Below are 12,112 nucleotides of genomic sequence, written 5' to 3'. Positions count from 1 at the left end.
CTACCTGATATGCTGCAGGAAAGGATGTCCTGAGGCATGGTACACTGGGAAGACCATGCAGACACTATGACAACGGATGAATGAACACCGCTCGACAATCACTAGGCAAAACTGTTCTCCTCCTGTTGGGAAACATTTCAGCGGTCATGAGTATCAGACTCTGATCTTCGGGTAACACTCTCTCCACTCACATCGTCTGTACCTTTAAGACTTGATTAGCTGTAAAAGACTCGCATTCCAATCATTATTTTGTAATTTGAGTTTGTGTGTTTATATGCCCTGTTTGTGAATAGAACTCACCCGAGTTCTATTCACCTGATGAAGGAGCAGCAAGCGCTCCGAAAGCTAGTGGCTTTTGTTACCAAATAAACCTGTTGGACTTTAACCTGGGGTTGTGAGACTTCTTATTCTGTCTACATCAACAGGCTTGAAGTAGAAAGGGTCGAGAGCTTCAAGTTTTTAGGTGTCCAGATCACCAACAACCTATCCTGGTCCCCCCTATGCTGACAGTAAAGTTAAGAAAGCCCACCAATGCCTCTACTTTGTCAGAAAACAAAGGAAATTTGGCATGTCAGCTAAGATTCTCACCAACTTTTACAGATGCACCATAAAAAGCATTCTCTCTGGTTGTATCACACCTTGGTATGTCTCCTGCTCTGCCCAAGACTGCAAGAAACTACAAAAAAAATGAATGTACCCCAATCCATCACACAAACCAGCCTCCCATCCATTGACTCTGTCTACACTTCCCAGTGCCTTAGCAAAGTAGCCAGCATAATTAGGGACCCCACAGAGCCCGGACATTTTCTCTTCCACCTTCTGTTAGAAAAAAGACACAAAAGTCTGAGGTCATGTACCAACCGACTTAAGAACAGCTTCTTCCCTGCTGCAGTCAGACTTTTGAATGGACTTATTTTTCTCCATACCCTAGCTATGACTGTAACACTACATTCTGCATTCTCTTGTTTCCTTCCCTATAAACGGTATGCTTTGTCTGTATAGCGCACAAGAAACAATATTTTTCACTAGATGTTAACACGTGACAATAATAAATCAAATCAAATTAGCTAGATACAGAGTCTGTCTACATCGTAACCATCAAACATCCCCAGGACAAGTACAGCACTGAGAAGATACAGAATAAAGCTCTCCCACTACACTGTCCCCATCAAACATTCCCAGGACAACTACAGCACAGGATTAAATGCAGAGTAGTGCTCTATCTACACTGTCCCTATCAAACATCCCCAGGAAAGTTACAGCACAGGATTGGATAGAGTAAAACTCTGTCTATACTGTAAGCATTAAACATCCCCAGGATATAACAGCACAGGTTTAGGTACACAGTAAACCTATCCCTTTAAATTGCTGCTTTAATTGCCTGTAGTAGTTGGCAGGTTTCAGTGATGAAAGGTCACAATTTAATTCAGAAGGATGTTTCTCACCAGTGTTTCCTGCTGGGTCTGTTGAATTGGCACAGTGATGCCCCCCTGTCATATTTGCATGTGTTTGATGAGGGCAGGTTCAGCAATTAATTACTGAGGAATTGATTTGTTGACAGTTTCTTTATTTCCAAAGCCAGTGGCTTTGTTCGTTGCTCAATATCTGCTTCCTCTGAAAAGCAAAATGCCCAGCTTTATAATTCTAACTTCTGATTGTGTGGCATTGTAAGAAACATAATGTGCCCTCTGTCAGATGTCTGAGTAATTGCACTCCCTGGCATTGTGCTCAGGCACAGAGAGGATTGTGAGTTGATTGTGATCGTTGCCATGTCCTGATTCACTGATCTCAACTGGCAGGTGCATGAGTGTTAGTGAGAGATGGCAGTAATGTGAGTGAGTGGGAGTGTTAGTGAAAGATGACAGTAATGTAGAATGTGTGAGGGTGTTAGTGAGAGATGACAGTTACTACAGTGGGTTTGGGGTTTTGGTGGTGAAAAATCTAGGTATCATTCGCATTATGGATTGTGTGCACATGTGTATCTTCCCACATGCACATCTGCATGTAACGTCACCCCATTCACAGTGCAAAGGGGCAGTCAGGCGAACTGGTGGCTACCTCTAGAATCTCTCTTCAGTGAAGAATCAGCAATTTCAGGAAAGGTGCAGAGCAAACTTCGGAAACAACATTAAATATTCCCATTTGTGTTTTGCAGGAAGGTCAAGTCATGTGTGAAGAGAAACAGTGTCAGACCAACTGCAAAAATCCTGTCCCACCTCTATATGGGACCTGCTGCCCCCTTTGTCTTGGTGAGATCTGTATTCATTTAAATGCATCCAAAGAAGAAGATCTGGTACAATGGAAACCTACAACACTTCTCCACATTCACTCATTCATTGAATCACTCATACTCGCCAACACACACTTATTCACACAGTCATACACTCTTACTCTCTCTCACACAATCATTCACTCTCTCTTTCACTTATATTCTCACACCTGATCATACTCTCAACAACAAATTTACATAGCTTATTTAACATTAAACATTCTGAGGTGTTTCACTCAAGAAACGTAACACAAAACCTGACACCGACCAATGCAAGGCGACATTAGGGCAAATGGTCTAAAGCTTGGTCAAAGAGGGAGCATCTCTAAAGAGAGCTTGACAGGAGGAGAGATTTAAGAAGAGGATTACAGAGTTTAGGGCCTAGGCAGTTAAAGGTATGGTCACCAACGGTTCAATGTAGGGATAGTCAAGAGGCCAGAATTAGAGGAGCACAGATATCACGAAGGATTGTGGCATAGGAGGAAATTACAGAGATGGGGAGAGGCAAGGCTACGGAGGAATTTAAAAACAAAGGATGAGAATTGTAAAAAAAAATCGAGGTATTGCTTAATCATGAGCTTATGTAGGTCAGCAGGCAAAGGAGCAATGGGTGAATAGGACTGGGTGTGAATAAGGACATAGACACCTTGCATAGAATGTGGAAAGTTAGCCACAAATGTGTTGAAAGAGTCACATCTCCATGTAACAAAACAATGGATGAGGGATTCAGCAGCTGATTAACTGATGCAGGCTTGAGGTAGATACTATTACACAGATAGTGATAGGTGGTCTTTTTGTTGGCACAAATATGTAGTCAAAGAAACACCTCAGGGTCAAAAAGACACCAATGTTGCAAACTGTGTTTCAGCCTTAGACAGTTGCTTGAGGGAGGGATGGAGTCTGTTACAAAACAATTTATAGCAATAACCAAAGACAATGAATTTTGCAACCTCATTGCACCTGTTTTCCAGCAGGAAAATGTTGTAAAATCGGGTGTGATGCGACTAGCAGGAATGGAGCCCATTTTTGTGTTCATTCCTGTTTTACGAAAAAAAATTTGGCACGGTTGGGTGCCTGCCCAAAATGGGCAAAATGTCAATTTGCATTTTTTGCATTCATCACAACATCATTGGTAAACTTCACCCCCAATTGTCCCAGCTCAACCGCCTGAATGACCTTGTTCACTGCAGCTGCTTTGGTCAGGAAAACACCTCCTCTATAAAACCAAAAGAGAAAATGCTGGAAAATCTCAGCTTGTCTGGCAGCATCTGTAAGGAGAGAAAAGAGCTGATGTTGTTTCGAGTCCAGATGACCCTTTGTCAGCTTTGATTAACCTTATGTGGCCTACCACATGTCTTAGTGTCTCCCAGGATGTACATCAGAGGCAGAGGTGGCCAGCTGCCTACCTGGGCCCCGTGGCCTGTGATGCCCTTGGTGATCGTCCTCTGGAGGGCCTGGATCTTGAGGCCCCTGGCCGGCTTCCCTCAGGGATGTATCCATGACATGCCCTTCATCCTGCAGCCCTGAAATGCCCCAGCGTCAGGAAGGGGGCAGTCAGTAGGTGTAGCCACACCGCAGTCTCCTGGTTGGAAGGCCCTGGCATGGGCTCGAGCCCTTCCTCCTCCCTTAGCGTTCTTGTGGGTCCCTGGGTCACTCCATGGGATGGCGGTGTTTCTGTAATGAGTTCCTTGCCAATCCTGGAGGACTACCTGTATTCTTGCTGTGGTGGTCAAGCCCTCTGCAATGGCCCTCTGAGTCAGGGGCCACATGTCAATGGCAGCAACAAGTGTCCTCTGAGACTGGGCCACAGTCTGCAGCCTCTCAGCCATGACTAGGCCACATTCTCAAAGGCTGCAGTTATAGCCCGTTATGTCTCGTGCTGTCCCACTGGGTCTCCTGCAAGCTCTTGAGCCTCTCAGCCAGAGAATCTCGAGAAGTCTGTTGAGCTATGGCCACAGCTGGGACTCAGTTATGGCCCACTGGGACTCCGCTATGGCCCGCTGGGACTTGGACATCGCTTGGAACCTGCCACTCATGATGAGGATTTCCTGCCCCAGGCTTTCCACCGTAGATGTCATCCTTGCAGTATTGGCCTGGGAGCACACAAGACCAGCAATAGCTGGTCTGCCCAAAAGCTTTGGGAATCCTCTCAACAGCATCGCAGTTGGTCCAGTGTTGTTGTCAGCCTCTCCTGCATTCCCTGGCTCTGATGATGTGTCTCCAGCAGCTGAAGGAGAAGTGATTGTAGAGGCCCAACCTAGGGCCAGCTAAGTCCTTGCCTCGAGCAGGCCCACGCATGCTTGAGGCCTCAGACATTCCCTCTCCCACTCAGTGTGCATAAGCAGATGTGTCATGTGCATCACAGAGTGACCCAGATGCCTTGCCACTAACTGCACCCACCAATCTGACAGTCTCTGGGATGGTGAGTTGCGAGGTGGAAGTTGATGCAAAACTGGTGCCGGCCTTAGCAGTCTCTTCATCTGCTTCCTCCAATGAGTCTTCCAAGCTGTCAGGAGCGGGATGAGTAGGAGCAGCAGTGGGAGTCATGATACCACAAGCCCAGGCGCATCGGGGTCCCTTCGTGAAACACAGGACACAACGCTAAGTGCAAGGGAGGGAGAGGAATCCAGGCTGCATGCAACTGATGAGATTTCTCCAGGTGGAGGATTGGCAGATGCTCACTTCTACGCTCCAGCCCAACCATGCTGTCGCCAATGGTCCACATGCACTCATTTCCTGCAAGCTCCAGTGCTCGCTCCTCAAAAGGGGTGAGGACCCTGATCTCAGGCACATCACCTCTGTCTTCGCTCTGTTCTGATGTTTATGGGTATTCTCCTATAGGGTCAGAAGGAGACATGTAAAATCTGATGGCATGAGTCCTCCATGGTTTCAGGGGGTGGCCCTCAGAGGGCAAGGGCTGTGATACTCTTGGGTGGGAGATGGGAGATGCCTGGGGGTCACATGCTGAAAGCATGTCAGGTACTGGGGATGGGGGGGTGTGAAATCTGGTGGTCATTTAGGGGGAAAATGCTAGAAGAGGTAAAACACTCACCCTTGCTGCCCAGATGAGGTCATTCAGTTTCTTATGGCACTGCTTCCTGGTTCTCCTGGCCACTGCCCTGGTACTGCGACTGCCTCCCAGGTTGCTTTTCCATCCCTTCCTCTGGGAAGTCATCCTGCGGGGTGGGGTGGGGTTGGGGAATGCCACCTTGCCTCCACTAACCTGGCCCGATCAGCATTAGACAATCAGGGCTTGTCTTCCTCAAGGCCATCTTCCTGCCTGTCTCTCCATCCTTGGGGTTTTTATAGAACTCTCCCTCGTTAGGGCAGATCAGCTGCAGGCAGTTGGACGAGTGATGAGCCCATTCGAGCATTCCGGTGAGTTTAATGCAGTTTGTCTTGTTACCATGGAGGGGAAGCCAAGTCAGCACTTGGAGGTGTGCTGATGGAGGGGAGTGGGATTTATACTTCTAATGATCGTGTGGACACGGGGGAGAGACAGTCATGTCAGTTAGCCATTGGGGCCATGGTGGTGATAAAGGGGCCATGTGAAAGGGGGTCTGGTGTGGGATGTTGGTGGGGGGGGTAAGGGGGTCAGTAATGTTAGGGAACAGTCTCCAATGTCTGTGGGAGGGAGGGGGAAGGCCAGATCTGGCAGGGGGAGATGTTCTGTCAGCATAGCTGGTTTTTTTTCCACTTTTTCTGTGCATGTGCTATTTGCGGCTTCAATCTGAGTTACAGGCTCTCTGGTGAATTAAGCCTCACCCGCTGCCTTTGGCAGCTAGGAACCATCAAGACCATATTTCTAAAGACAAGAGCATAACATTGGGAGTGAAAACTTGCCCAAAACATGGATTAGTAACTCTCCCGTTTTCACGCTAGAAAAAATCACGCTAGTAAAAATCTGCCCAATAACTTTGGTTGTCACAATATTTAAGGAGCAATTTCCTCAATCTCCAGTAATCAGACTCTGCTCCTCCGCCCCTGTCACACATACTACTCAGACTTGGACACAGGCCCTTGAGAATTTAGAAATGCTGTGAGTAATTCTCTCCCTAGCTTTCACTCTCTGCAGATTGTTCTATTGATGGACAGGAATATCTGAATGGAGAGAAGGTGTCCACCAGCGATCCATGTGCAGATTGCAGATGTCTGGTAAGAGATTTCCTTATTAAACAAGCCTAGCACTGCCTTCATTGCCTCTTTAATCACTGTTACAATTTGCTCTTATACTGCTTCAGATGAGGGACACAAGCATTATGGAATGTAATACAGGTACACATGGGTTAGATACAGAACAGAACTCTCTCCATACTGATTTATCAAAAAATCACCATCTTAAGAGATGGTGGGGAGGGCTGGGGTAATGTGGGGAGGGCAGGTGTGCTGTGGGGCAGGCGGGGATGCAATGGGGAGGGCAAGGACGGCTGTAGGGAGAGTGGGGCAGCCATGGGGAGGGTGGGGAAGGTGGAGGCGGCTGTGGGGAGGGTGGGGGTGCCATGGGGAGGGCGCAGGTGGCCGTGAGGAGGGCGGGGATGGCTGTGGGGAGGCGGGGGGGCTATGTGGGGAGGGTGGGAGGGTTGTGGGACACACTAGGGATTGTTTTATGTTTCCTGTTTTTCCTCTAGGATGGAGTTGTTCATTGCAAGCCAGTGAGCTGTCAACCTGTGGCCTGTAAAGATCCCATGCAGAAAACAGGGGAATGCTGCCCCAGGTATTCAACTCAATCCCCACACCATCCTCATGAAGGGGCCCTGCTCTCAAGGTCTGGGCTTTTAGAGGAAGTTCAGTACCATACCCAGTGTAATCCAGGTCTGTCTGTGAAACAGTACCACACGCACTGTAGTCCGGGTCTGTGTGTGTGATGTACCACACCCTGTGTAATCCGGGTCTGTCTGTGAAACAGTACCACACGCAGTGTAATCCAGGTCTGTGTGCATCAGTACCACACCCGGTATAATCCGGGTCTGTGTGTATGTCAGTACCACACCTAGTGTAATCTGGGTCTGTGTGTGAAACTGTACCACACCCAGTGTAATCTGGGTCTGTGTGTGAAACAGTACCACACCTGGTGTAACCCGTGTGTGTGTGTGTGTGTGTGTGTCAGTACTACATCCGGTGTAGTTGTTGTGTCTGGTAGGTATATCCTGTTGGCAAGTTAGAGATGATTCAGTACAGTTGTGGACAGTGAGCAATGACCTGTTTGTCTTGCCTGATAGGTGTGAGCAGTGCGAGTACGAGTCTCAGACTTTCAGTGATGGGCAGATCTTCATTCCTCAGTCCAATTCCTGTGTGAGATGTCATTGTCAGGTGAGTACAGGAAGCCATGCACTGTCTGACCTTCTTGCTTGAATCCCACAGAAAATGCACAAATAAAGGGGAAATATCACAGGGAAGGAACTGCCCATACAACGTGGGCCCAGCTTCCCTCCAACTACACCCTGTTTGCTGGAGCAGACGAGTGAAGGAGCAGAGAGACAGATAAGAAACTACCTGTTAAAAACCTGTTTAAATAAGTTTAAAGCACTTTGTAGTAAGAACTAACCTTGTAGAGCTATTTAAATCATTTAAAAGCATTTTTGTGGGCTTTCTGTATTTACCGCTTTAAGAATTCTGAGGGAGTGGTTAGAAGGGAGTTGAGGGGGAGCAGGCTTTAAATCAGCGCCAGGTTTAAAAGGAGGCCTGGTGTAGAAAGCGAGCAGCGTCGGAGCGGGCAGTGGAGTGAGAGGGAAGCAGACTGAGCTATTAGGGCTTAAGATCAAAAGGGCTGGGGAGAAAAAGGGCCACGTAAGTTTGTGTTGAAATATTCAATACTACTACAGTGAATAATGGAGGGGCATGTGATGTGTTGTTTCTATATGATGTGGGAGCTGGTGGACCCCAGGGTCCTTCCCAGTGACCATGTCTGCAGTAAGTGCAGGTTGCTGGAGGAGCTCCAGCTCAAGGTAGACGAGCTGGCCTCTGAGCTACAGACACTGAGGCTCATCAGGGGGAGAGAGGGTGCCATTGTCAATGGGTGCAAGTGACATCCACCCCCCCCTAGACTGGCTAACTCTAAGGGTCAGGAACAAGAGGGGGCTGCTGAGAAGAGGAAGGGGGGTGGGGAGAGGAGGAAGGGGGGTGGGGAGCGGAGGCCTCAGCCTCTCAAACTGCATAACAGGTTTGAGGTTCTTGCTTCCAGTGTGGACGAGGACGAGGGAGGTGAGGTCGGTGAGCAAACTGCACACGGTACAGTGATGCAGCAGGACATAGGCAAAGAGAAGGTGAAAAGGAACGTAGTAGTAGTTGGGGATAGTGGGGTGAAGGGTATTGACACTGTCCTTCGTCGCAATGACAAAGTGCACAGAAGGGTGTGTTGTCTGCCTGGTGCTCGGGTCCGGGATGTCACATCTGGGCTGCAGAGGAACCTGGAGTGGGAGGGTGAGAATCCGGTCGTTGTGGTACATGTGGATGCCAGCGACATAGGCAAAATGCGAACTGAGGATCTGGGGAGGGAGTATGAAAAGCTGGCAATGGAATTAAAAAGTAGAACCAACAAGGTGGTTATCTCTGGGCTACTGCCTGAACCGAGTGCAGACGGGCGTAGGGTTGACAGGATTAAGGAAGTGAATGGGTGGCTCAGGGATTGGTGTGGGAGGAATGGGTTTGAATTTATGGGGCATTGGCATCAGTATTGGGGTAGGTGGGACCTGTTCGGGCGGGATGGGGTGGGTCTGAACCGTGCTGGGACCAGAGTCCTGGCGAATCGTGTATAGAGGACTGTAGACAGGGCTTTAAACTAATTGGGGGGGGGAGGGTGCGAGGGTAGGTGACATTACGAGGCCTAAAGTTAAGGAGAGGGTACAGGTAAGGGTAGAGGCCGAGGATGTCCCAATAATAAAGGGAGTAGGGGGCGTGAGTATGGTTGGTGGCGTTCCGGCAAATAGGGTCCAGGTGAAGGCTGGGATGAAGGCACTTTATCTGAATGCACGAAGCATTTGGAATAAAGTGGATGAGCTGGTGGCGCAGATCAGCACTAATGGATATGATCTGGTGGCCATTACAGAGACGTGGCTGCAAGGTGACAGGGACTGGGAGCTGAATGTCCAGGGGTATCAAGTGTTTAGGAAGGATAGGCAGGAGGAAAAAGGGGGGGGCGTAGCTCTGCTGATTAAGGATAGCATCAGGGTGGTAGCAAGGGATGATATTGGAGCCAAAGAGCAGAAAGTGGAATCGTTGTGGGTAGAGATTAGGAACAGCAAAGGGAGGAAGACGCTGGTGGGTGTCGTCTATAGGCCCCCGAATAATGATCTGGAGGGGGGGCAGGCTGTTAACGCGCAAATAAGTGCGGCGTGCAGGAATGGGACGGCCGTAATTATGGGGGATTTCAATCTGCATATTGATTGGTCAACCCATGTTGGACGCGGTGGGCTCGAGGAAGAGTTCTTGGAAAGCTGCCGGGATAGTTTCCTTGAACAGTGTGTGTTGGAGCCAACGAGGGAGCGAGCTATCTTGGATCTGGTGTTATGTAATGAGGCGGGTAAAATTAGGGACCTTGCGGTGAAGGATCCTCTTGGGGAGAGTGATCATTGTATGGTGGAGTTTCTGGTGCAGATGGAGGAGGAGAAAGTGGGTTCCCGGACACGCGTCCTTCGTTTGAACAGAGGGGAGTACGGTAGGATGAGAGAGGAATTGGCGAATGTGGACTGGGGAAGCGCGTTGGAAGGTAGGTCTGCTGAGGAGCAGTGGAGGATCTTTAAGGAGATCTTTCTTGGTGCTCAGCAGAAATTTATTCCGATGGTTAAAAAGGACCGTAGGAGGAGAGGTAATAAGCCGTGGATAACGAAGGAGGTGAAGGAAAGTGTTAAATTAAAAGCGGAGGCGTTTAGAGTAGCTAAGAGTAGTGGGCGAGAAGAGGATTGGGAGAGGTTTAAATGTCAACAAAGATTGACAAAGAAATTGATAAAGAAGGGTAGGAGAAACTATGAAGCTGGGCTAGCGCTTAATATAAAAAAGGATAGCAAGAGTTTTTATAAATATATAAAAAGGAAGAGGCTGGCTAGGGTGAATGTTGGACCCTTAGAGGATGAGAAGGGGGACTTAGTGGTACGGGATGGGGAAATGGCTGAGGTCTTGAATAACTTTTTTGTTTCAGTCTTCACGGAGAAGGACGTGAATAATTTGCCGGGTGTTAGAGATGGAAAGGTGGTAGGACTGGAGGGTCTCGATGACATGACTGTTACTGGAGAGGCGGTGCTCGACAGATTGGAGGGGCTGATTGTGGACAAGTCACCAGGACCGTATGGAATGCATCCGAGGGTTCTGAAAGAAATGGCGGAGGTGATAGTGGATGCCTTGATGGTTATTTTCAGGACGTCGCTGGATTCCGGGGAAGTGCCGGATGATTGGAAAGCGGCTAATGTTACGCCGTTGTTTAAGAAGGGTGCCAGGCAAAAGGCGGGGAATTATAGGCCGGTTAGTTTAACGTCTGTTGTAGGTAAAATGTTAGAATCCGTCATCAAGGAGGAAATAGCGAGGCATCTTGAGGGGAATTGTTTGATAGAGCAGACGCAGCACGGTTTCGTTAAGGGGAAGTCGTGTCTGACAAATTTACTGGAGTTCTATGAGGATGTGTCTAGGGCGGTGGATAGAGGAGAGCCAGTGGATGTGGTCTTTCTTGATTTTCAGAAGGCATTTGACAAGGTACCTCACAAGAGGTTATTGCAGAAGGTCAGGGGACAAGGAGTTGGGGGTAGAGTGTTAGCGTGGATAGAGGACTGGTTGTCAAATAGGAGGCAGAGAGTGGGGGTCAATGGGTGCTATTCGGATTGGCGGTTGGTGACTAGTGGAGTGCCCCAGGGGTCGGTGCTGGGGCCTCAGCTATTTACCATTTATATAGATGATCTGGAGGAGGGAACCGAGTGTATGGTGTTGAAATTTGCTGATGACACCAAGATTGGTGGAACGGCAAATTGCGCGGAGGGTGTGGAGAGTCTACAGAAGGATCTAGATAAGCTGGGCGATTGGGCCAGGAACAGGCAAATGGAATTTAATGTTGGCAAGTGCGAGGTGGTCCACTTTGGTAGGAATAATGGTAGGAAGGATTATCACTTACGTGGAGAAAAACTGCAGCAGGCGACGGTGCAGAGGGACCTCGGGGTCCTTGTGCATGAGTCGCAAAAACCCAGCTTGCAGGTGCAGCAGGTGGTCAGGAAGGCGAATGGGATGCTGGCCTTCATAGCGAGAGGGATTGAATATAAAAGTAGGGAGGTCTTGCTGCGGCTATATAGGGCATTGGTGAGGCCGCAGCTGGAGTACTGTGTGCAGTTTTGGGCGCCGTACTTACGCAAGGATATTTTGGCCTTGGAGGGAGTGCAGAGGAGGTTTACTAGGCTGATGCCGGAGTTGAGGGGGTTGAGCTATGAGGAGAGGCTGAATAAACTAGGCTTGTACTCGTTAGAGTTTAGAAGAATGAGGGGAGATCTCATTGAGACGTATAAGATGATGAATGGGATGGATAGGATAGAGGTGGAGAGATTCTTCCCGCTCAGAAAGGACAGTAGGTCTAGGGGGCACAGCCTCAAGATAAAGGGGGGGCGGTTTAGAACGGAGTTGAGGAAGAATTTCTTCACTCAAAGGGTGGTGAATCTCTGGAATTCTCTGCCCGTTGAAGTGGTGGAGGCTACCTCGCTAAATATTTTTAAGACGCGGGTTGATGGGTTTTTGATAAGAGAGGGGATTAAGGGTTATGGGGAGAGGACGGGAATGTGGAACTGAGCCACGACAGATCAGCCATGATCTTATTGAATGGCGGGGCAGGCTCGAAGGGCCAGATGGCCTACTCCTGCTCCTATTTCTTATGTT

General features: G+C 48.7%; 2 protein-coding genes across 7 annotated transcripts in view; one reads left to right on the top strand and one right to left on the bottom strand.

The window, feature by feature from the left end:
• The window catches only part of endou2 (endonuclease, polyU-specific 2), a 200,289-nt gene that overhangs the window by 114,378 nt on the left and 73,799 nt on the right, over nt 1-12,112 (bottom strand). The gene's annotated exons all lie outside the window — the stretch shown is intronic.
• Nucleotides 1-12,112, top strand: part of kcp (kielin cysteine rich BMP regulator) — a 196,424-nt gene that overhangs the window by 114,178 nt on the left and 70,134 nt on the right. For all 6 annotated transcript variants that reach the window (XM_080207535.1, XM_080207532.1, XM_080207534.1 and 3 more), the window contains 4 exons: nt 2,156-2,249; nt 6,345-6,424; nt 6,898-6,983; nt 7,489-7,579. In XM_080207535.1, the coding sequence (XP_080063661.1) occupies nt 2,156-2,249; nt 6,345-6,424; nt 6,898-6,983; nt 7,489-7,579 (351 nt within the window). The remainder of the gene's footprint in view (nt 1-2,155; nt 2,250-6,344; nt 6,425-6,897; nt 6,984-7,488; nt 7,580-12,112) is intronic.

Source organism: Carcharhinus amblyrhynchos, chromosome 19 (assembly GCF_965287045.1).
Source record: "Carcharhinus amblyrhynchos chromosome 19, sCarAmb.v2.hapA, whole genome shotgun sequence".
NCBI classification, from domain to species: domain Eukaryota; kingdom Metazoa; phylum Chordata; class Chondrichthyes; order Carcharhiniformes; family Carcharhinidae; genus Carcharhinus; species Carcharhinus amblyrhynchos.
Note: the sequence above shows the minus strand (reverse complement) of the source record. Positions and strands in the feature narration are given on the sequence as shown.